General features: G+C 43.3%; 1 protein-coding gene across 5 annotated transcripts in view; it reads left to right on the top strand.

The window, feature by feature from the left end:
* The first annotated feature begins 1310 nt into the window (after positions 1-1310).
* Positions 1311-25542, top strand: part of Fbxo16 (F-box protein 16) — a 44060-nt gene continuing 19828 nt past the window's right edge. For 4 of the 5 annotated variants that reach the window (XR_011370790.1, XM_070016751.1, XM_070016754.1 and 1 more), the window contains exons 1-5: positions 2897-3135; positions 5314-5449; positions 15956-15991; positions 21950-22156; positions 23310-23474. Coding sequence is in view for 4 of the 5 variants with exons in the window: in XM_070016751.1 (XP_069872852.1) it covers positions 5354-5449; positions 15956-15991; positions 21950-22156; positions 23310-23474 (504 nt within the window). In the remaining variant the exon portion in view is untranslated. Of the gene's footprint in view, positions 1343-2896; positions 3136-5313; positions 5450-15955; positions 15992-21949; positions 22157-23309; positions 23475-25542 lie in introns of those variants that run through there. The other variant, XM_070016753.1, reaches the window with a different exon arrangement.

Raw genomic sequence — 25542 nt, 5'->3', positions numbered from 1 at the left:
TCTGAGCCACCGCGAGCTTCTCGGTGCGCGCTGGCGCGCGCGCCCGAACGACGGGGGGGGGGGGTGCGCGCGCAGGGACTGCGCATGTGCCTGGCGTACGCTCGGCCGGGGCGGGGGAACCCGGGCCGCGATGTGCGGGCCAGTGCTTCGTTGTTCTCAGCCTCGCGGCTGGGTGATGCTGGGAGCTGCCCCCGCACGGCGTCGTGGTTCTGAGTTCTAGAAACGTCTATCGTGCAAAGCCTTTCTCTCGCAAAGCATTACGGCACAGCGGGCACTCGCAGGTTCCCCAAGCCGGGAGGCTGCCCTGGCGCGCCGGCCAGCCGCCGCCGGGGGAGCGGGGGTGCGGGTCCCCGGGGAGCCGAGGGGCGGGAGGGGGCGGGGCACCCGCGCCGGTGACTGGGGTGCAGGCGTGCGTTGGGGGTACACCCGGCCGCCCGGAACCGGGTTCGCGCCCGGGGAGTAGTGCATGTCCTCTTTGCCGAGAGCCTGTGAGGCAGGTGAGGCCCGCGGTTGCCGGCGGCCGGCTCCGTCTTCCCCGGCGCAGACGCGATTGGAGAGCCGATGATTTACACGCGCGCGCGCACTACCCAGAAAGGTCAGAGGTCAAGGCAGTGTGTCGCGACGGAGCAGGCAGGTGGCAGGTGGAAGAAGTCTCTGTGTGCCTTGATGTTTTCCAGGCCCCTCGTGGCTCCGAGATCCGGCGATGTGCGGCTGGATGCGTTTATTTATTTACTCGGTTAATTAATTTACAGCACACCGTCCTGTGAGGACTTGTCAGGCTCGGCGCACGTCCGGAGAGGAAAAGATGCAGCCATGGCCCTGGGTGGTGGACGTGGCTCAATCCGTGGCACACACTAGTAAGTGGAAAAGCGAGTTACAAGATACTAGCAGCAATACATATTGTGTGTGAGGACTGACATGTGTCTATAATAAAACAACAACAACAACTTTTCTTTCTTTTCTTTTCTTGGCCAGTCCCAGGGCATACACTCAGGGCCTGGGCGCTGTCCCGGAGCCTCTCTGTGCTCAAGGCTAACGCTCTACCACTTGAGCCACAGCACCACTTCTGGCTTTTTCAGTGTATGTAGGTACTGAGGAATCGAACCCAGGGCTTCATGCCTGCTAGGCAAGCAGCGTACCCCTAAGCCACATTCTCAGCCCCATAAACACATTAAAAAAAAAAAGACAAGAAGGCTCACACCAATTTCCTAACAATGCCTGTTTCTAGGCAGACAAGGAGGAGAACAAGACCTGGAACATATGAAGAAGGAACTTCTATCATTCCTAGTCAACACGCACACAAATATTTAAACAAAATAAACATCTTGATTGGAACTTTAAGGTATTTCTTTATGTCTAAACTTCTCTTTATGTTTGAGTTGTTCCGGGTACAAAGAAACATTGAAGTGTCACAGCCGCTGGGTTAGGTGTGTGGGCTCACTATGAATGGGTGAAAATGGTGTGACTCACTGGGAACTCGGGCGTGCTGGGGTGTACTGTCTTTGGGGACCAGTATCAGACATATAAGCTGTAGGACAGGAGGTGCAGAAGGCACTGCTGAAAATGGAGACAAAAGAGGCCTTTTATCAGGGATGAGAATATCCAAATCCCACGAGGATAAAGTGAGATACATGTCCTCTCAGTCCCATCTCACTTTCCTTCTGTGATGTTACCACCATTACAAAGTCTTTAACAAGCGCCAACTTCACAGCTGTGGCCCCGCTCTCTCCACATTGTTAAAACTGGTCTCCTGGATAAACCCGTTTTGAACTCGTAAAGGTTAACTGGTATTGCATGGTAATTTAGTATTACATCTACATGGCTCCCCCAGACCGCCCCCTCATCTCCCTAAAGGCTTTGTTTATTCATTTACATACAGCCTGGTCACACGGAAAAAACCTCTAGGCTGGAATTCAGACAGGCCTGGGTTCTCATTTCAGTCAGGCCACTGGCTGATCCTTTGTTAATTTAGGGAAAGCATCAGCCTCCACAGGCTCCACTTTCCTTTTTCTATTTTATTTGGGGATGTACAAATAGGGCTTATTTTTAAATTACGAAGCATAATACACAGGGTTATGTGCATTTGCTTAAGTAGGAAGAGAGGGCATTGTTTTAGGGGGAAAATTGGTGGGGAAAACTGTTGGTTCTTTTTGGTTCTCAGGATTGTGTATGTGCGTGTTAGCTGCTTCTCATAAGAAAAAAAAACCCACTAGCTGAAGAAGCTCAGGTCTGGAATTGTTAACTTCATGGGATTCTCAAGCGCTTGCTTATAATTCTGTTGCAGTCGTATGATCCTGAGCCTTCCATTAGTTATTTATGCATTGCGTTTTCCAGTTTACCTTGCTACATATTTTGCAAAAACTCCTTGTATTCTTTCTCTGATCCTTTCTACAGGATGGGTGCTCCACAAATTTAATTAATGAAAGTAGCTAGAATTTTGTGAGACACAAATTTATTCTTATTAGGGCATGCCATCTGCCGGTTCCCTGGTGTATCTGTCACTCAGCCTCAATTCCATAATATAATCAAATGAAATTTGTGTTGAAGCGTTTATATGTTTGTGTATTGGGTAATTCCCTCACGTCCTTCCATTTCCTGCTGCAGGTGCTATTCTTCCATTGAGCCAGTCACAAATTCTTTTTCCTCCAACCGTCTTTTACCTATTGGCCACTGATAAAACATGGCAAAGTGGAGTTTGCATTTCGGAACTCAGGAGTGACCTGAGCAGAATGATCTAACTGGACATGCTCAGTAGGAGAGAGCTGTATTGGAATACAACTGCAGCACATCTTGAAAGAAGATGTGCAAGGCTGCTTGTCTGGGGATTTAATGGGTCTCCATCCTTGCTTATACTGGGATGTTGCAGCCCCTCCCATCCAACTGTTTCCCACACTTTTTAATTTCAGCTCTGTGCCCAATTTTGGAACCAGCCTTCTTGGATGTCTCAGCCAATCAAGAGACCACACATTGTTGCCTCAGAGACCCCGGATGCCAGGGATAAGATTTATAGATGGTGATTGGACTGCTGGAAGCTGGGAGGGGTGGAGACTGGAAGGAGTCAAAGAAAAAACTGACCCCGTGCAGCTATGGCAACCCCAGCGCTGTAGACTTGAGGAGAGAGACAAACTGAAGCAGGTGAGAGCGAGGGCAGTGCATGAAATAGATGGAGACTATTTGGGACAACTCTGAGGTCTTCTACCAGCCTTGTCACTGCTCGTGGGGATGACATTTTTCTCTCCTCTTCTAGCTGCCAGTTCAAGTACAAGGAGATTCATATTTGCAAAATTAACAACTAGCAAATAATGAAGATCAAGCGTTATCTCTTTGTGCTTCATTATCATTTTTCTTTGTTTTTAACTAGTTGAGTATAAGATGGTTTCAAATTCAAATTCAAACCTATACTTCCTGATTATGTTTGAGATTGCCTGTCTAAAGACACCATAGAGTAGGGTGAATGAATTGTGTGTCAGCAGAGAAACTCAATCCTGTTCTGCTTTGTAAGCTCTAAAGAAAAATCCAGTAAGCCTGAGTATTACCCCAGTGCCCATTTCATAATGTTTTGAGTTTCACTGTACATTTCCATTACTTTTAATCCCCCTCCTCTATTGTGTTTATTTCTTACATTGATTCAACAAATATTTATTTCTTACATTGATTCAACAAATATTTGCTGAGCATCTATTATGTAGTGTGTTATTAGGACTCAGATGATCAGAATCAGAAAAAACAGAAGCATCAGATTCTGGTGCCACGTTCTCATGGTGGTCAGGCAGTCTCTGTGTCTGGGCAGAATGCCTGGAAGAGGAGGATGAGGCTGAAAAGGTACATGGAGGCACACTCACAGTGGAATCTGAATTTCATGCCAAGGAGTCTGAATTCTGGAGTCATTAGCAAGCCTAGGAAGGTTTTTGAGTTGAAAAGTGACAGGATTAATTGTGTGTGTGTGTGTGTGTGTGTGTGTGTGTGTGTGCGCGTGCACGCGTGCATGTGTGCATGAGTGCTGGGAGTGCTGGTATTCAGGCTTGGACTCAGGGTTTCATGGACTTTATTGCCCAGGTTGGCTTTGAATCATTTTTCTTAGACCTCAGCCTCTAGAGTAACTAGGATTATAGGTATGAGCTACTGGCCTGACTTTTTGTTTTGTTTTGAAATACCTCTCTCGTGGTAGTCTGTGGACTCTATTACATTAGGAATGACTAGCCTTATATTCCTAACTAGTTGTTCATAATTCTTAATAAAGCTGTTAATGGTGATGGTGGAGGAAATGGCATAGATCATGTTGGAAGTGCATGTACTAAGGACCTGTCACCTTGCAAGGAAGGAAGGAAGAAAGAAGAAAGAAAGAAAAGAGATAGAAGAGAGTAGAGAAGGAAGGAAGGAGAGAAGGAAGGAAGGAAGGAAGGTAGGAAGGAAGGAAGGAAAAGGAATGAAGGAGGAAGGAAGGGATGGAGAAAAGATGCTGAGGGATGAAGAGGATGGAAATACTTTGCATATTTATGAGTAAGTGTGGCACAATGAAATCCCCTTGAAGTCAGAGGCTCATGCCTATAGTCCTAGCTACTCAAGTGGCTGAGATCTGGAGAATCTTGGTTCAAGGTCAGCCTAGGCAGAAAAGTTTGCTAGACTCCATCTCCAAAATAACCAGCAAAAAAAAAGCATGGCTGCAGACATGACTTAAATGGTAGAGTGCCAGCCTAGGAAATGTGAGGACTTGAGTTTAAGCTCTAATACCACCAAAGACAAAATCCTCATATTGTTAATATATGCTAGCCAAAGAATGAAATGAAATTAAAAAAGAAAAGAGTGTAAATCAATAGCAAAGAACAATAGCTAATTTTGACTGTGCAGATCTAGACTATCCAGTTAAAATGATGATGTTTTGTATCTTTTTTTTTTGTCAGTTGTGGGGCTTGAACTCAGGACCTGAGTGCTGTCCTTGCACTTTTGTACTCAAAGCTAGTGCTCTACCACTTTGAGCCACAGATTCACTAATTGGAGATGAGAGTCTCATGGACTTTCTTGCCTGGGCGGGCTTTGAACTGGGATCCTTAGATCTCAGCCTCCTGAGTCACTAGAATTATGATCAGGAGCCACCAGTGCTTGGAGATGCTTTATATCTTACTTTGCCTGCTCAGGTGAACTTTTATAGCTGGTTTCCAATTAATAGTACTGCAATGAAACAATTTCTTATGCCTAAAACTTGAATAAATAAATGCTCTTCCAATTTATCCCTTCTTCCCACATATTAAAAAAACGTCATGGCATTAGTATTTGTAGAATTCTAAATAATGTGTGATTCATTTCTTCAAATAGGTGTAGTCTGTCTGATGAAAGAATACCATGATATTTTGTGATGGCATTTGCACCCCCCAGAAGCACAGATGGACCCAAAATGCAGACAAAGATGAGCACCTGGACACCTCTAAATCACCAGCTTTTGAATGACCAGGTAAGTGGCCAGACTTCTATCCTTTGGATACTTGCCTTAAAAGGGAAAGATAGCAGCAAAAGTTGGACGATCAAAATATGACAACAATTGTTTAGGATTCTTTGATGGATGAAAAAACATAATGAAGGACTTGTTTTCAAACAAGTTATTGAGCTTTTGCTATGTGGGCAAAGTTGACAACAGACTCAGAGTTCTCATCAAATGGAGTTTCTGGCTAGCGCTGGTGAAATGCATCAAATAAATACAGTGAGAACATTTCAGCCAATTAGAGTTCTATATCAACTTCTCCTAATTTTATTTTCCTGTTGCATTCTGGCAGACACTAGTAGAATACGCCAAACAAAGGAACACATTGGGTTTATGAGGCATGAGAGTGGTCAGCCGCCAGGTTGAAGCAGGAAAATCCTGCTTCAGTAAGGGGTAGAAATGACCAGCAGGTGTGTGAACTCTGGTAATCAGTACTTGTACAGCAGTACCACATTTAGTTGGTAGTAAAATCCAATTCACATGTGTAAAACTGACCTCATCATCTTTGTCCTCTGCACCAGTTCCTCCTCCTGGTGAAAAGCTCTATTTTACACCATTCCCCAGATCAGAAATCTTCCTTCTCACAATCAGGCCTGAGAATTGATCTTTCCTCACTTTATAAGCTAATAAATTAATGAGTTAGTTGCCTTATGAAATAGAACATTATCCTATTTAACAGTAAAATGATACAAGAGTCTTGGGTCAGAAAAGAAATTCATGAGCCAGGCACTGGTGGTCACACCTGTGATCCTAGCTACTGAAGAGGCTGAGATCTGAAAATCACAGTTCAAAGCCAGCCTGGGAAGACACATTTGAAAGACTCATCTCCAGTTAACTGCCCCCAAAAAGCCAGAAATGGAGCTGTGCTCAAGTGGTAAAGTGTTAGCCTTGAGCAAAAAATTCTCAGGGACAGTGCCCCCAGCCTTGAGTTCAAGCCTCAGGACCAGCACACACATGCGCGTGCAAGCAAACACACACACACACACACACACACACACACACACACACACACAGAACTTCACTCACTACAGGATGAGCTTTCTGTTTGCATTGGCTTTCCTGGTTAGCCTTCCTCTACAGGACAATGAAGAGGCCTAGATACATGCCCAGCACACAGTAAGTTTTACATGGTAACTCAAGACCAGTGAGCCTAGAGGACCGCTGCCTTGACATAATTAGTGACCAGTCCTGCTCCTGGTTGTAAAGGAAGACATAGCTTCTCCCTCCAGGTTGCCTTCCTTCAATGCAACTTACATTCTTGATATATGTAGACATCTGGAGACAGGAGAGGCCATCTGCTCTCAGCCCCCACGAGTCTTCCTCTCAGACATCTCTCAGTCCTTTTCCCCATCCATCCTCCAGCTCCACATTCTCCGTTCATTCTCCCCTCATCCCTTGCCAGGCACATGATTGCATTTACCCCCTAAGTGGTTTTGCTGCCTCTCTCCTTATGTCTGTTTTGGTTCCAGAATGAGCTTTCTGAAATGCCAATCCTATTATGTGAAACTGAAAATAGGCTCCATTACAAAAAGTAAATGCCAGTTCCCTAAGTATATCCTGGAGGCCCCTTTTTGCCCTGGCTCTCCCTCAGCCAGCCTCTCAGCTTGCCTTCTCTGGCACCTGATGCCCACCCACCACATGAGTGTTCCAAGTGAGCTCCAACTCTCCCCTCCCACTGAGAGTTCACTCTGCCTCCTGGCTCCTTCTCTTTGGTCCCAACATTTTTTTCTGCCTTTCCCAATCAACTCTAATGTAGTAAGGCTGAGTCTCCCTCTCACTCTTTGAATCTTCAGTGCCTGAAACAGCTCCTAGAACAAAAGAGGTGAGCATGAGTCCAGTACTCCCTGATACCAATTCTTTTCTTTTTTTGGTGGTATTGGGTATTGAACTTGGGACCCTCTGTTTTAGGAAAGCACCTGAAGTAAGTAGAGCATACTCCCTGTATTTCCCTTCCCTTCTGATATTTTTTTTTCACCACAGCTGGTGCTCTATCACTTGAGCCACACACCTCAAGTTCTAGCTTTTTGCTGGTTAATTAGGGCTAAGAAATAGTTTCTCAGATTTGACTGCCCTGGCTGGCTCAGCCCTCAGATCTGTCTCCTAAGTGGCTAAGATTATTGGCATTAAACCACTAGCTCTCAGCTTTAAGTTTATTTTTTTTTTGTCTTTTCTTTTTTGGTACTGGGGATCGAACCCAGGACGTTGCACTTGCTAGGCAAGCGCTTTGCCACTGAGCTACATCCCAGCCCTTAAGTTTATTTTTGAGATAGAATCCCACCAACTTTTGCCTAAAGTGGCAACTGACCTCAATCCTCCTGTCTCCATTTTGGAGTAACTTGGATTATGATTTCTTTCTTTCTTTCTTTGTTCTTCCTTCCTTTCTTTCATTTTTTCTTCTTTCTTTCCATCTTTCTATCTTTCTTTATGTATGCAGGTATTTATTTTCCCTGGACTTACAGGTATGAACCACTATGTCCTGACCTGGGCATCTTTCATTGACTGTCATCTTCATTGGCCTGGAGTCTGTCCTTCGCTTCTCTAACCCTAACAGAGGCATAAATCCTTCTAGCAAGGACTTGTTTCTTTTTTTTCCTTCCTTCCTTCTTTCTTTCTTTCTTTCTTTCCTTCCTTCCTTCCTTCCTTCCTTGCCAGGCCTGAGTCCCTTAGCTTTTTCACTCAAGGTTAGCTCTCTATCCTTGAGCCATAGCTCCACTTTCCAGCTTTTTGGTACTTAATCAGAGATAAGAGTCTGACAAACTTTCCTGCCCTGGTTGACTTCCAACCATAATCCTCAGATCTCTGCCCCCTGACTTGCCAAGACTACAGGCATAAGCCACCAAAGCCTGGCCAAAGACAGTCTTTGATCTGGTCCTCTTTCAGGACTTTCCCTTCCTACTCTAATATGAAATAGGAAAAATTTTTTAGAGAGAGGCAGAGGAGCTGAAGAAGGTTTGGAATAAAGAGAACTTAAAAAGAAAAACAGGTAAGGAAATGAGAGAGGAGGGATATAAAAGGGAGCCAGGAAGCCAGGTACTCAGTGGCTCATACCTGCAATCCTAGCTGCAATCAAGAGGCTGCAATCTGAGGTTTACGGTTCAAAGACATCCTAGGCAGAAAAGTCCTCAGGAGACTCTTATTTCCAATTAACCATTCAAAAATCAGAAGTGGAGCTGTGGCTCAAAGTGGTTGAGCAAAAGAACTCAGGGACAGTGCTCAGGCCCCAAGTTCAAGCCCCACAACCGACCCTACCCCCCCCTCCAAAAAAAAGGAGCTAGGAGAGTAGAGAGAAAGGCCTCCACTGATACCTGTGCTCACCAAACAAATCTTATCAAAATCATTTCCATCAGCACAATTATTTATTGAGCACCTGTTTGCAATTCCCCTCACTCTCCACAGTTTATATAACAGCTTATTCCCCTAACTTGAATGTTTAATTTTTAAATCTGTTTTTCCATAGAACTGTGAAAGTTTTACACACGTGTGAGAAAGTGACTTGAATTCAAATACAAAGTTGTTAGATTTGTGGGTTTCAGAAATTTTCTTTGGAAAATTAAGTCTTGATCAATTCAGCCACTGTGGAGGGGGGAAAAATGCCTTAATAGCCTAAAAGTATCTGAGTACCTGATGCAAATTGAGTGACCGCAGATTCCTTTACTATTTGTACTGCTGAGGCTTGAACCCAGGGCCTTAGCACTTGCTAGGGAAGGGCTCTACCATCATGTTATGATCTAGCCCCAAGAAACAGGTTCTGAGTTGAACAGGTATGGACTCCTCTTGGGGACAGAGGAATAAGGTGGGCTGAAATGTAATCTCCACTACTGACACCATTGCTGATCTGAGCTGAAGCTGGCATGATCTCACAGAGAGGCCTTGTAGATTGTGAAGAGGATCTGGCCTTTCTGTTTCACACTGACTGATCAGTGGATTTTAGGGGTAATGCCTAGAGAAAATAATTATTTCATTGCTCAGGACTTGCATATTCCAAAAATCTTTTGTTTAGTTAGGCTCTATTTGAAGTAAAATTATTATTGTCATTTTGTGTGCTGGTGCTAGGATTTCAACTCAGCACCTGGGTACTGTCCGTGAGCTTTTTTGCTCAGGGTGCTCTACCAGTCTAACACTTGACCCTACAGCTCCATTTCTGGCTTTTGGGGGGTTAATTGGAGATAAGAGTTTCCTGCCGGGCTGGCTTTGAACTTTGATCCTCAGCTCTCAGCTTCTTGAATAGCTAGGATTACAGATGTGAATCACTGATGTCTGGCTTGGAGTGAAATTATTTTTTAAAAATCTTTATCTGGGCGCCGGTGGCTCACGCCTGTAATTCTAGCTACTCAGGAGGCTGAGATCTGAGGATCGTGGTTCAAAGCCAGCCCAGGCAGGAAATAATGTGAGACTCTTATCTCCAATAAACCACTCGAAAACCAGAGGTGGCGCTGTGGCTCAAGTGGTAGAGTGCTCGCCTTGAGCTGAAGAACAAAGGGACAGTGCCAAAGCCCAGAGTTCAAGCCCCATGACTGACAAAAAAAAAAAAAATCCTTGCATGTGTATACACATACCTGTATGTGTCCAGATGAACATAATGTCTAGTATTTATATATGGTTTTATTGAACTTTTTTTTGTCAGTCCTGGGGCTTGAACTCAGAGCCTAGGCGCTGTCCTTGAGCCTCTCTGTGCTCAAGGCTAGCACTCTACCACTTGAGTCACAGCGCCACTTCCGGCTTTTTCTGTTTATGTGGAGGAATGGAACCCAGGCTTCATGTATGCTAGGCAAGTGCTCTACCACTAAACCACATTCCCAGCCCTATACTGAACTATTAATATCGAGTTTTTAAAAATTGTGGAGTCTTAGTGGCTGGGGGTGCTGTCTATTAGAAGAGATAGCTTCCTATTGTTTGCTGTTGTTTTGATTTTATATGGTATGCTAATGCTTCAAAATTTAAAGCAATTCAATTGTAGTCATGGTCCTCAGTAGACATTATGTGGAAAATAAATTATGCAATAAACTGTGAGCAGGGATGGAAGAGGGGAAATGGGTGTAAAAGAAGGAAGGGGTGCTGGGTGCCGGTGGCTCACGCCTGTAATCCTAGCTACTCAGGAGGCTGAGATCTCAGGATCACGGTTCAAAGCCAGCCTGGGCAGAAAAGTCTGTGAGACTCTTATCTCCAATAAACCACTAGAAAACCAGAAGTGGTGCTGTGGCTGAAGCGGTAGAGCGCTCGCCTTGTGCTGAAGAGCGCAGGGACAACGTCCAAGCCCAGAGTTCAAGCCCCACGACCCACAAAAAAAAGAAGAAGGGGGTGCCAATGGTCAAAAAGAAATATACTCATTACGTGACTTATGAAACAGTAACCCTTCTGTACAAAACTTAAATAATAACAATAAGCCAGGTGCTGGTAGCTCACACCTGTAATCCTGAGATCTGAGGACTGTGATTCAAAGCCAGTCTGGGCAGGAAAATCTGTGAGACTTTTTATTTTATTTTTGCTGGTCATGGCACTTGAACTCAGGGCCTGGGCACTGTCCCTAAGCCTTTCCACTTGAGCAAAGTGCTTTACCACTTTCAGTCACAGATCTACTGTTTTTTGGTTAATTGGAAATAAGAGTCTCATGGACTTTCTTGCCCAGGTTGGTTTTGAACCACGATCCTCAGCCTCCTGAGTAACTAGGAGTACAGGCATGAGCCTCCAGCACCTGGCCATAAGACTCTTATCTCCAAAAAACTACTGAAAAAGCTGGAAGTGGCACTGTGGCTCAAGTGATAGAGTGCTAACCTTGAGCCAAAGAAGCTCAGGGACAGTGCATAGGCCAAGTGCAAGCCTCACAGCTGGGAAGAAAAAATTACAATAAGAATAACAAAATTATATTTTAAAACATTAAAGCAGTTTAAAAGTAAATGCAAAGCTAGGTACTGTGGCTTACACCTATAATTCTAGTTACTCCAGTGGCTGAGATCTGAGAATCATGATTCAAAATCAGCTTAGCAGAAAAGCTTGTGAGAGCCTTAGTTCCAACTAACCACCAAAGAGCCAGACATGGAGCTGTGGCTTAAGTGATAGAGTGCTATCTTTGAGCACAAAAGCTCCAGGACAGCATCCAGGCCCTGAGTTCAAATCCAGGACCGGCAGCTCACACACACACACACACACACACACACACACACACACACACACACACACACACACACACACACACACACACACACACACACACACACACACACACACACACACACACACACACACACACACACACACACACCACATCACATCACATGCAAATAAAAGCAAATGAAGAAAAACACCCTGGGGAATGGAAAACTTGGTTCAAGGTCTCCCATCCTAATAATTTCCTCCATGCCTTGAGTAGGCTTCCAACCTTCTCTGTGCTTTGTCATCCTTTGTTAAATGGAATGGCTTGGATCAGAAGACCTCTAGGTTCCCTCCAGATCTTTTATTCTGACAGAGTGAAAGGCATTAAAAACACTGGCCACGTGACCAAAGGTAACCATCTAGTAATCTCAAGAGTTTTTCTACATTTCAAGACCAGGGCAGTGTCACCAGTGATCAATGCAATTGTAAGATCCCATTTTGCTTTTTTTTTTTTTTTTTGGGTCCAGTTGTGGGGCCTGAACTCTGGGCCTGAGCACTGTCCCTCAGCTCTTCAGCTCAAGGCTAGTGCCCTACCACTTGAGCCACAGCGCCACTTCTGGCTTTTTTCTTTTTGCTTATGTGGTGCTGAGGAACCGAACCCAGGGCCTCAGGCATGCAAGGCAAGCGCTCTACCACTGAGCCAACTTCCCAGCCCCCCATTTTGCTTTTAATCTTGTCTTTCTTCTATTCTGTAGTCAGGTGTGAACTACCGTAACTGCCTTGGACTAAAAAAACAGTCACAGGATTTTAACTTCACAGCAGTTTTTACACAGGGATTGAATCCAAATTAAGGTACCTAAAAAAGTATCATCAAGATAGAAAATGTAACAGGTTACAAAGCAATTCAAACATTGAGAATTTTTAGTGGAAAAAATGTTCCAGAAATACATGGGGATCTAGCCCAGTGGTAGAGTGCTTGTCTCACCTGCACAAAACCCTAGGTTCAATCCTGAGCACGCATGCATGTGCAGATACACACAGACACACACACATACACACACACACACACACACACACACACACAGGTGTGTATATTGTTCCCACCCAGTGTTGTAATTAGAAGTGGTTCTAGGAGGACACTTGGTGGCTCATGTCTGTAATCTGAGCTACTTAGGAGGCTGAGATCTAAGGATCACAGTTTGAAACTAGCCCAGGCAGAAAAGCTTGTGAGACTCATCTCCAGTTAGCCACCAAAAAGCAAGAGGTAGAGGTATGACTCAAGTGCTAGAGAACCAGCCTTGAGCAAAAAAGCCTAATGAAAGGACAAGGCCCTGAGTTCATCCCCAGTTCGGACACCAAACAAAAAAACAAAAACAAAAAACAAAAGCAAAGCGAAGTTGTCCTCACTACCTCACTCGAAGCCAACTGTGGGTGGTAAGGAGCAGTGTAATTTGCTTGAAGCTAGCCATCATTTCACTCTGTCTATGTATATCAAAGCACCATGTTGTACATCTTCAGTACATACAATTTTTTTTAAGCAGGCAATTCACACTTCTTTGAGAGCATGATTCACACACGTATTAGAGTGCATGTTGAGAGTGTTCCCAACAAAACCACTTTGTTGCCACCAATCAGTCATAATTGAGGAGCCTCTAAGTATCTCCTTTCTATACCATGATGGTGTCAAGTAGGGAAATATGTAATTGCAGTGTCAACAGACTGAAATAACCACCATAGGATTTTGACTTAACAGCAGGCTGTGGATAAACTGTGATGTAAACAAACTGCAGCATTCTGCAAAAGAAGATCCATTTTAATATTTCAATTTCAAATAGATACTTATTTTTCAGCTCTTTTTTTGGTTGTGCCTCTGGGCCTTTTATGTACTGATTTTTTTTGAGTTAGGGTGTTGCTTCCTGCCTCAGCATATACTGGGACCTGGAACCTCTCATTCTACACTTTCTGCTGTAGCTGGGGTAACAGGTGTGCACCACCACAACCAACTTCTGTTGAGACTTTTCTGCCCAGGCCACCTTGATCTTCCTGCTTGTAACCTCCTATGTAGCTAGGATTACAGGTATGAGCCATAGTGCCAAGCTCTTTTCCAGGTCTTTAAAATGAAGAACCTGGTCGCAAATCTATGGACTAAAGATTCACTCCAAAACAGGGTATGTAAAACTGAGGACCTCACAGTGAAATGATTTGCTCAGAATTATATTTCTAATCAAGGGTAGTCTTAATGAACACACACACACATACACACACACACACACACACACACACACACACACACACACACACGACAGAGGAAAACACTATCTGGAAACATAATGCCAGCTCTCTACAACAAGGCAAGAAATAGGCCTGTGCCGCTTCTCCAAACAGTAAGATTCTTCTGGTGGAGAGTCTCCTAATGCCAAGAGGAAGGAGAAAGCATCGATCCCAATTCTGAAAGCTGACAGAGGGTGTGTTGTTGGAGTGGGAGAGACAGACACATATGTTTATGACTCTCTCCTCCTCTCTTCATAATTCCTCCTCCGGCAGATATACCCATGTTAGTTTTTCCTTTCTCACTCATTCAGATTCGCATATGTTCAGGAAAACATCAACATGTTCATATGCTAGACCTCATACAGACATTGGTTCCATAATCCTGGATGCTTGTGATAGGCACAGCATGGAATCAGCAGAAAAAAGACATGGTTTTTGTCCAAAATATAGTGCATAAGAATAGCCTGAGGGCAGGGATGAGTCTGCTCAGGCTACTTATAGTCCTAGAAGGACATGCCAAAACGAAGCCCTTTTGTACCATTAATTGATGCTAGTAAAAATGTGGAAAAATAACTGATGAACAGAAAGTGTAGTTAGAAGGTGAATGAGTCTATGCAAATAATACTCAGTTACAAGCCCCGAAACACACTTTTACAAGATAATCCTTCACACGCAGAGGCACATGACCTCTCATTCACAAGTGTACGTGCTGAAATATAAAAACCAGAGCTGCTCCTTTATACATTTTATAAATTTTCTTGCCATTCCTATGAAAACATTTGGCAAGGGGATCTCCATTTTTCTATTTTTTTGTTATTGTTTTTCATCTCCTTTCAAAACCTAAAATTGATTTCTTTTTACAATTGAATTTTCTCCTTATTTCTTTTCTTTTAAAAACAACGACTTAGCCAAGTATAATCTCAATGTTTAGGGAACTGAGGGGAGCAGATCAAGAATTCAAGGCCAGCCAGATACCGGTGGGCTCACGCCTGTAATCCTAGCTACTCGGGAGGCTGAGATCCCAGCATCAAGGTTCAAAGCCAGCCCGGGCAGGAAAGTCCAGGTGACTCATCGCCAATTAACCACCAGAAAACCAGAAGTGGCGCTGTGGCTCAAGTGGTAGAGCACTAGCCTTGATCTGAAGAGCTGAGGGACAGTGCCCAGGCCCAGAGTTCAACCAGCAAAAAAAAAAAGAAAAGAAAAAAGAAAAAAATTCAAGACCAGCCTGGGCCACACAACTTGTTTTCAATTAAGTTAGACTGGGCCTAGTGGCTTAAGCCTCTGATCCTAGCTATTGGGACCTGAAGCAGAGATCAATGGAATCAGTTTGCGATCAGCAGGGGCAAAAAGTTTTCACAAATCCATTTTGTCCAGTGGCATGCACCTGTCCCAGCTACAGGGCCACAGTGGTACAGTGGCATAGTGATATATACATGTTATCTCTGGCAACATGGAGAAGAATAAATAGGAGGATCACAGTCCAGTCTTGGGCAAAAAGTGAGACCCTATCTCAAAGATAACCAAAAGGACTGAAGGAGTGGCTCCATTGGTAGACTGCTTAGAAACTGAGCTCATTTCCCAGTACGGCCAACTTTTTTTTCTTTGTTTTTTTTTTTTGTTGTTGTTGTTGTTGTTTTTGGTTCGGTCATGGGACTTGAACTCTGGGCCTGAGCACTGTCCCTCAGCCCTTCAGCTCAAAGCTAGCACTCTACCACTTGAGCCACAGCACCACTTCCCCAATTTTTTTTCTAATTAACATTTCAATTTAAGAAAGAGAAAAGTAGAGCAAAAGAAGGACAGTTACTTCTTTCATTTGAATTAGTCAACATAAATGAAAGAGAGAGGCCTTGTTCAGGTTATAAGTAAGTATTCTCTCAGGGTTCTGTTGGTTCAGTGGCCAAGCACCTGTCTAGTGAGCACAACACCCTGATTTCAGACCCCAGTACTGTCAAAAATGAACAAATAACAACAACAAAAATCCCAATCCTCAGGAATAAAGCCTTTAAACTTACTTGATATAATTCATACTTATTTACCAATCCATTAATGATGCTGGTCTTGTAAAAGTTATTTTGAACCATGACATATAAAATCACTCTCATCTTTTATTTATTGCAGATCTTTGAAGAAAGACAAGCTCTGCTGGGAAAATGGGTAAGCATTTAAATGAATGCTGTTATGTTTTGATCTGATCAGGATCCTGAATTGACTCTAAAACAAAACAAAACCAAACCTGCACTTGAGTTTCTCTAAGTTGACATGGGTGACAGTCTTGCAGTGTCTCCTCTTGAAACGAACAGGCCCCACCCCTTCCTTGGAAAAGCCCCTTTGCCCACAGGTAGACAGGCTGTCTCCTGCCAGCCACTGGTGCTTATTTCACTAAAGACCAACAGAGACTTCTTGTTTGCCTTAGTGTTTGCCAAATCTTATCTTTGTTGTTCTGTAAGCCCTGGCGTAGGATATTATTAAGCTAAGAGGTGAAATCACATAGACTTTCTGGAAGAACATACTGGAAATGAAGTGATACTGGACTCAGGGAGGAGAATTCTAAGTGTGGAAAAGGATGGGAATATCTTTTTGTTGTTGTTGTTGTTGGTTGTGGGGCTAAACTCTGGGCCTGGGTGCTGCCTCTTAGCTCAAGGCTAGCACTCTACCACTTGAGCCACAGCAACACTTCTGGCTTTTTCTGCTTATGATGCTGAGGAATCAAACCTAGGGCCTCATGCATGTAAGGCAAGCACTCTACCACTGAGCCACCTTCCCAGCACTGGGAATACCTTTTTTGCTTTTGCCTTTTTAGTGCTGGTCCTAGGGCTTGAACTCAGAACCCAGGCACTGTCCCTGAGCTTCCTTTTGCTCAAAGCTAGCGCTCTACCACTTGAGCCCCAGCACCACTTCTAGATTTTTCTGTTTTTGTGGTACTGAGGAATTGAACCCAGAGCTTCATGCATGCTAGGCAAGCACTCTACCATTAAGCTACAATTCCAGCCCAGACACTTTGGACTTGTTTGGTGATTACTTGGAGATTAGAATTTTATGGGCACTCCAGGGCCGGCTTTGAACTGTGATCTTCAGATCTCAGCCTCCTGAGTAGCTAGTATTACAGCTAGTATTACACTGGTGCCCATCTGAATAACTTTATTTTATTGTCAATTGTGGGGCTTGAACTCTGGGCCTGGACTCTGTCCCTGACCTTTTTTACTCCAGATGAGCACTCTACTACTTGAGCCACAGTTCCACTTCTGGCTTTTTGGATAGTTAATTGGAAATAAGAATCTCAGGGACTTTTCCTGCTGGCTTCAAACCTGCTCCTCAGATCTCAGCCTCCTGAGTAGCTAGTATTACAGGCATGAGCCACCAGTGCCCAGCTTATACTTTACTTTTTTAAATCTATTTTTAAAATATTTTTATTGTAAAGATTGTTCTGAGGGGTTATAGTTACATGAGTAAGTTAATGACTATATTTCCTATTGAGCACTGTTACCCCCTCCTTTGTTTTTCCCCTATTATCCCTTCCCTCCCCTCCTTACTTTTTTTTTTTTTTTTTGGGTCCCGTTGTGGGGCTGAGGGAACGCTGTCCCTCAGCTCTTCAGCTCAAGACTAGCACTCTACCACTTGAGCCACAGTGCCACTTTCAGCTTTTTTCTTTCTGCTTATGTGGTGCTGAGGAATCGAACCCAGGGCCTCATGCATGCAAGGCAAGCGCTCTACCACTGAGCCACCTTCCCAGCCCCCCTCCTTACTTTTTAAACTGTTCTGTACTATTCTTTGGGTTGGACATACTCTAATTTAATTGCTTCCTAATTGGCATAGACATGAATACTAAATTTTTGAAAATTAAGTTACTTTAGGGAATGATGTGAGATTTGATGAAGGAGCATGGATTTTTAGGACTAATTTCACTAAGCCTGTTAGAAACAAAAAACAAAACATGCATACTCTAATTGCAAAGCTGAATTTTTGGTAATAGGACTCAGAAACTGAACCAGATGAAGACAGTATCATCAATAAAGAAACAGAAAACTGAAAGTCAAACCTTCCTGTTTACCCTGCCTCCACCCCCTCATCCCCACCCCCACTCCCCAAAAAAACCCCAAAAAACAAAACCACCACCAGAAACCAAAAAACAGGTCTCATCATTCAGAGTAAGATGAGTGGGACCTGGGGCACAAACAACTCTTGTCCCTCCTGAAACTCCAGCTGGGATCCTGGTACCACCTTCTCTATGATAATGTGCTGCTGCGATCTGGATTCAGGGGCACCCTATACAAGGCATCCCGCAGGAAGGCAGTGTGCATCCTGTGGGCCTGTGAACTGCAGTCAGAACTGCCCCTCAGCCTCACACATTGGGACCTTGGCTTTTTTTTTTTTTTTTAACTGGAGAGGTAATAGAAGAAATGTGGGAAATGACCAAATTCCTGCACGGTTAGCTTGGCCATGGATTACATACTTTCAGGATTATTCCTAGCACCTTCTAAATTCCAAAGGGATTTTCCCTACTGCTCTGCATTCTGAGTCATCTAACTACCAAGAATTGGTAGCAGTTCAAGGAATGCAAATTCATTTTCTATTAGCTTAAACAAACACAATTAGAAAGGAGAATCCCTTGAGGCAAAGAACACCTATGCAGCCGTATATAAATTACCTTTGACCATTGGAATCAGGGAAATAAGGAACCAATGTGATTATCTTTTTAATCTCTAGAGAAAAATCTTACAATGTTCTCTTTAATAGATACCTTCAAAGTGGTTCTGGGGCTTGAACTTGGAGCCTCAAGGCCTTTCGCTTTTTGCTTTTTCTGCTCAAAGCTAACACTATTACTTGAGCCATAACACCACTTCCAGCTTTTTGGTGGTTAATTGGAAATAAGAGTCTGGATTATCTGCTCTGGCTTTTAATTGATCTCCAGTCTCCTGAGAAACTAGAATTGTATGTGTGAGCCACTGGTACCAGCTACTGGTGCACAATTTTAATCCATATATATATATATATATATATATATATATATATATATTTATAACATTCATCCTCTGATCTGTGTCCATTCTCTTGTGTGGGCATCAAAGAAAGTCAGCTAACCTCTGTAGTTCTAATATATTTTCCATCCTTTTTAGTATACAATCCCTTGTTTCTTTTTGTTTAAATTTTTTGCATATATTTTGTTTTAAACTTTATTTAATCCACGTATCATTTTAACATTACTATAACATTTTGTAATAATAGTTGTCATTTCTACAATGAGTCATGCATTGTTAGGAAATTATATATAAACATATATACATATATTACATACACATACTTAGCCATTAATCTTCACAACAGCCTGACGATGTTGTCATAATTATCCTTAATGTATAAGTGATGAAAATTAGGCTGGAATATTTCTGAGTATTAGAAATAATAGAAAATTGAGAGTGCAACACCATGAAGTATTTCCTCCCATCAATCTATACAAATGCAAAAGAAACCTATAATTTTATTTTAGGCCTTAGAAATTATCATTCAAATAGTTTTGAATTAGTGTTCTGAAGGAGTAGCTTATCCTAAGACTCATTCTTACCTTATTACAAGATACTGAACACTGTTTAGAAGGGAACTCCTACACAAGTTGAAAAGAATACAGAACTAGAATAGCCCAACTCCAGGGCAACATTTCCCAACTTCTGTTTTATGCCCCAGTAAACAAATTCACACACCACATACACACAAAACACAAACACAATGCACACACACATCAAGGGCTACTACTGGACAGGGATGTATGATGACTTAATGCTCAGACCAAGTGAGGATATCTATAAGCAGGAGGCTGATAAGCCCTCATGTAGCTTGATTCTCTGGACACAAGTTTGGGCAGTTAAAGGGTAGAGGTGGCCAAAGTTCACATTTCTAGGTAGTGGCTTGGAAGAGAAGTTTTGTCCCCACCCTAGCTTCTTGAGACACCGTTCTATGTTGCTTTTCATCCCGACTTTGTTTCTTCTTTTCCATTCCCAAGTCTCCATCACTCAGTCTCAAGTCCACCATAATGCCATACTTTTCCTGTCATGTTGATATATTACAGTTTGTTTAGCTGATCCCCTACTGCCTGGCATTTTGAGTTATGTCTGATTTCTTGCAGTGATAATAAATTTTCTCATGTAGCATTTTGTTTTGTAACCCTAGCCATCCTGGGTCCCCACATAACTCAAATCTCTATGCAATCACAGAGCGTTAAAAAAAAACAAACAACAGATTCTTTCTTCACCTCTCAAGGAAAATTATAGGAAGTCCATTTCAACACTGAGACCTATATACTCCTCTAATCTCCTTTGTCATTCTCTGATGCTCTCCCACTTACTATAAAAGCAATCAAAGCCGGGTGCCAGTAGCTCAATAATCCTAGCTATATAATGCTGAGATCTGAGGGTTACAGTTCAAAGCCAGCCTAGGCAAGAAACATTCCAGGGAGATTCTTATCTCCAATTAACTACAAAACAAAAAACAAACAAGCAAAAAAAAACACTCAACCTAGACATGGAACTACAGTTCCATGTCTAGGTTGAGTGTTTTTTTTTGCTTTGAGCAAGAGCTCGGGGATAGCGCCCAAGCCCTGAGTTCAAGCCTCAAAGCAGATGTGACTCCATCAAAATCCAGCCTCTTAGCTCTGCTTCTGTCTCCTTCTACCCCTTGGGCTTGAATCTTCCCAGCTCCAGATGTTCCAGTCTGGTATTTCCTTCTTCCCCTAAAAGGCCATCCCAGGAGAACTGGCAAAGAAGTGTCCTTTTGTGGGAGCTGGAGATGCAGAGACGACAGAAACCAGGCACACATGCATAAATCATTTATTTAAATTTTCTTTTGTCCGGTTGTGGGGCCTGAACTCTGGGCCTGGGCGCTGTCCCTCAGCTCTTCAGCTCAAGGCTAGCACTCTACCACCTGAGCCACAGCGCCACTTCTGGCTTTTTCTGCTTATGTGGTGGTGAGGAATTGAACCCAGGGCCTGATGCATACAAGGCAAGTGCTCTACCACTGAGCCACCTTCCCAGCCCCATAAATCATTTTTATTCTTTTTTTTTTTTTGTCGGTCGTGGGGCTTGAACTCTGGGCCTGGGTGCTGTCCCTTAGCTCTTCAGCTCAAGGCGAGCGCTCTACCACTTGAGCTACAGCGCCACTTCCGGTTTTCTGGTGGTTTATTGGAGATAGGAGTCTCACGGTCTTTCCTGCCCGGGCTGGCTTTGAACCGCGATCCTCAGATCTCAGCCTCCTGAGTAGCTAGGATTACAGGCGTGAGCCACCAGCGCCCGGCTATCATTTTTATTCTTATGGTGCTTTCTTTTTTTCTTTCTTTCTTGTTTTCATTTTATTCAAAGTCTTCTTCCTACCCTTGAATCATGGTCTCTGAAGTAACTTTCATTCCAATGATTAGATCCATGATACTGAGTAATTTTAATCAAGATATATAGTATTGTTACTAATTACAAAAAGAGAACATATGGCTATAATAAAATTGACTATCATAAGGCTTACTTTCTATGCCCTTTTAGAAAGGCAGTGTAGTTCATGATCACATGTTAAATGCATTATAAATTTCTGGCTACTCTGTAATAAACTGTACTAAATACACACACACACACACACACACACACACACACACACACACACACACACAATGTAATGATAGACAAAATGCAACTAGCTCCATCTTCCCCAGTTTATCTCCCAGGGCCTGTCATGGGAGATAGGACCTCTGGCAAAATGGCTCACTCAGGTGATAGAGTCTCTTCCTTTTTTTTTTTTTTTTTTTGTATTTTTTTTTTGGTCGGTTGTGGGGGCTGAACTCTGGTCCTGGTCGATGTCCCTCAGCTCTTCAGCTCAAGGCTAGTGCTCTACCACTTGAGCCACAGTGCCACTTCTGCTTTTTCTGCTTATGTGGTGCTGAGGAATCAAACTCAGAGCCCCATGCATACAAGGCAAGCGCTCTACCACTGAGCCACCTTCCCAGCCCCTAGAGTCTCTACACGTTGGCAGTACATTGCTTAGCTGGTTTTCTTTGTCATTCCCTTCTCTTCCTCAGAGTGAATCTCTGCTCAGATTAACCCTGGAGCTTTTTTGTCTCTTGCCTTGCTGTCTTTCCAGTTTGACAAATGGACAGACTCTCAAAGGAGAAGAATCCTCGCTGGCCTGCTGGCACGCTGTTCCCTGTCACAGCAAAAGTTCTGCTGTCGAAAGTTGCAGGAGAAAATTCCAGCAGAAGCCCTGGATTTCACTACCACGCTCCCACGCGTGTTATCTGTCTACATCTTTTCCTTTCTGGACCCCCGGAGCCTTTGTCGTTGTGCCCAGGTAAAGGCAACGGAGTGGTGTGTGGCATATTGTAAAGACAACTTAGGAGCTTCCAAGACTTGAATCCAAACTCCCCATGCTGAGACTGTGCAGTTTGAAAGAGCATCAGCCTCTTTTGTGTCTAACTCTGTATTTAGCACTCAATCCTCATGATGAGTGTCCTCAGAAAATTATTTGTTAGCTGAGGAGACAGGCATCCGGTGAGAAATGGTTCTTTAATAAGACAGTCCTATTGCATAGCATACAACTGCAATAAAACCTAAGTTGTGTAGTGCAGGCTAACAGGTGCTCATGAGAAAGTACAAAGAGCGTGAAAGACACCCAAATGTTCACAGAAAGAGACCCAGTATGTTCACAAAGGCTTGAGAAAAGGAACTAGCCACTCATTTTTTTTTGGCGGGGGGGGGGGGGCGAGGGGAGGGGGGGTTCCGGTCGTGGGCCTGAACTCTGGGCCTGGGCGCTGTCCCTCAGCTCTTCAGCTTAAGGCTAGCGCTCTACCACTTGAGCCATAGCGCCACTTCCGGCTTTTTTTTTTTCTGCTTATGTGGTGCTGAGGAATCGAACCCAGGGCCTCAGGCATACAAGCAAGTACTCTACCACTGAGCCACCTTCCCAGCCCAAAACAATAATTATGGTACTTCAGCTATTGCTAGAAAGATGGTTAACAGGTACCTAGTTGCTAGCTGACTCTGGCTGACTCAGACTAAGTCTGAATTGAGATCTTTTTGCCTGCATAGAAGTACTCTAGGCAGAAACAACTACGTAGGCTGGGATTTGGAGGAAAATAACACAAGATACTTTAGGTACAGAATCACAGCTCAAAACCTGGGGAAAATGGGCAGAGGAACTGGGAGAGCTTTATTTTTTTGTTTTTGCCAGTCCTGAGTCTTGAACTCAGAGCCTGAGCACTGTCCCTGAGCTTCTTTGCTCAAGCCTAGCACTCTACCACTTGCGCCACAGAGCCACGTCTGGCTTTTTCTGTTCATGTAGTACTGAGGAATGGAATCCAGGGCTTCATGTGTGCTAGGCAAGCACTCTACCACTAAACCACATTCCCAATCCTATTTTGTTTTTTTTTTTAATTGTGAAAATACCATACAGAGGGGTTACAATTACATGGCTGGTTTTGTTTTTAACTGTGATTGTTTTTCAGGTGAGCTGGCACTGGAAGAATTTAGCGGAGTTGGACCAGCTGTGGATGCTCAAATGCTTAAGGTTTAACTGGTGCATCGGTTTCTCCCCGACTCCCTTTGAGCAGGGGGTGTGGAAGAAGCACTATATTCACATGGTGAGAGAACTTCATGTCACCAAGCCCAAGGTAAACTCCACAGGAAGAGAAGCACACCCAAGCTGAGTGCCAGAAACTTAAGCCTATACTCCTAGCTAGTCAGGAGGCTGAGATCTGAGCATCATGGCTCAAAGCCAGCCTAGGCAAGAAAGTCCATGAGCCTCTTATCTCCAGTTAACCAGCAAAAAGCCACAAATGGAGCTGCGACTCAAGTGGTAGAGCACTAACCTTGAGCACAAAAGCTCAGGGACAGTAGTGCCAGGCCCTGAGTTCAAGCCCCAGTACTGGCACTAAGAAGAAAAGGCATGATATTTATGTCAACTACAGTAAATGGTCAAACTTGAAGTTTGGAAAGAGAAACAATTGAAAGGAAATGCACTATAATTCCAAAATGCTTCTTTTCTGAGACCCATAGTCCACGTTAGTTAATAGACTTTCCCTGACACCCTCCAAGAGGTCAGGGTCAGGGGAGGGCTTCCCACTCTACCCTCACCCCCATCTCTGTGTCTCTAACTTGGATACTTGTGACAGAAACTCTGGGTAATTGGCAGTGTTTGTGACCATACTAAATTAAAGTTGCTCTGGTTCCACAAGGTGAGCTGAAGTTTATTGGTCACTTTACTCTGCTGGACGTTAAACCCAGGCCTCCCACACACTTGGCCAGCCCCTATCATAGAGTTGCTTCCCCAGCCCTGAAGCTAATTTTTCCATCATTTCTATGAGAAAATTCTCCATTCAAGTGCTCATGAGAGAAGAGTAGAATGACACATTTAATGTTCCTTTCCAAGCCACAGACTGTAGGTAATCATCAAGCGTAAATAATGCAAGAAGAGTTTTTCTTGTGGCTTTCACTGCATTTCAATGCTTTATATTCATTCCTGTAGTCAAAGCTGGTTATATAATGTATGAAGGTTTTTATGTGCCTTTGTTTATGGTGCTGCCTATATGCATGCCCTGCTGTACATTATTTTGTATGTGTCAATTAATGTTTAAATGATTTTAAAAACCACAAGCTATCATAATCTGCAAAAACACTGAAGTGAATCTTTTTTAAAATTTGAAGGATCTTTCTGAAATATGAATAGGCAACTCTTAACTAAACTCCATTTGGCTTCAGGTTTTATTGTTTTTTCTTAATTGTGTTTTTTAAAAAGTAGATTTCATTTACAGTTATATAGTAATGGATTATGCATAATTAATATTGCTACAATTAAAATGATAAAACTAATCTTAATTTTGGTAGTTGGGGTACCTCATAAACATTTCTTTTTAAAAGAAAGCTTTGTCATCTTAAGTTAATTAATTATTTTTTTAATAATGAGGTCTATAGCACTGACTTACCTTGAACTCAGAGTCCTCTGTCCTACACTTTTGAGTAGCTGGTGTTACAGGCATATCCCACCAAGCACCTGGCTAAAACTCATAAATTTAATGACTATAGTGATGTGCACCTAGAATCCTGGCAACTTGGGAGATAGAGAGTGGGAGGATCAAGGTTCAGGGTCAACAGGGCAAAAAAATTAGTGAAATTCCTGTCTTAACTAATAGGCCAAGTGTAGTGAGACATACCTGTAATCCAAGATACATGGGAGTTATAGGTAGAGAGATCACTGTCCAAGGCCAGCTAAGAAAAAAATCTTGACATCTTACCTGTGAAAAGGAAAACAAACCGGAATAATAGCACAAAAGAAGGGGTTGGGGACATGGCCCCAGTGTGAGACCCTGAGTTCAAACCCCAATACTGCTAAAAAAAAAAAAAAAGTTGAAGCATTTAGTAGATATCAAGCATAAGTTCTTTTTTTTTCTTGGTGGTACTAGGGTGGGAACAAAGGGCCTCGCACTTGACTAGGCAGACACTCTACTACTGTGTGGTAAGCCTCCAGCTCATTGGTTTTTGTCTTAAGTTGCCAGGTGCCAGTGGCTCATGCCTCAAATCCTAACTATTCAGGAGGCTGAGATCTGCCTAGGGTAGGAAAACCATGAGACTCTCATCTCCAATGAACCACCAAAAAGCTGGAAGTTCAAGTGCAACTGTGACACAAGTCAAGAGCACTAGCTTTGGGGGTTGAAAAGCTCAGGGACAGCACCGGGCCCTGAG

This window comes from Dipodomys merriami, unplaced genomic scaffold (genome assembly GCF_024711535.1).
Source record: "Dipodomys merriami isolate MVZ:Mamm:240054 unplaced genomic scaffold, mDipMer1.0.p SCAF_12, whole genome shotgun sequence".
In the NCBI taxonomy this organism is placed as follows: domain Eukaryota; kingdom Metazoa; phylum Chordata; class Mammalia; order Rodentia; family Heteromyidae; genus Dipodomys; species Dipodomys merriami.
This window is presented reverse-complemented; position numbering and strand designations above follow the sequence as displayed.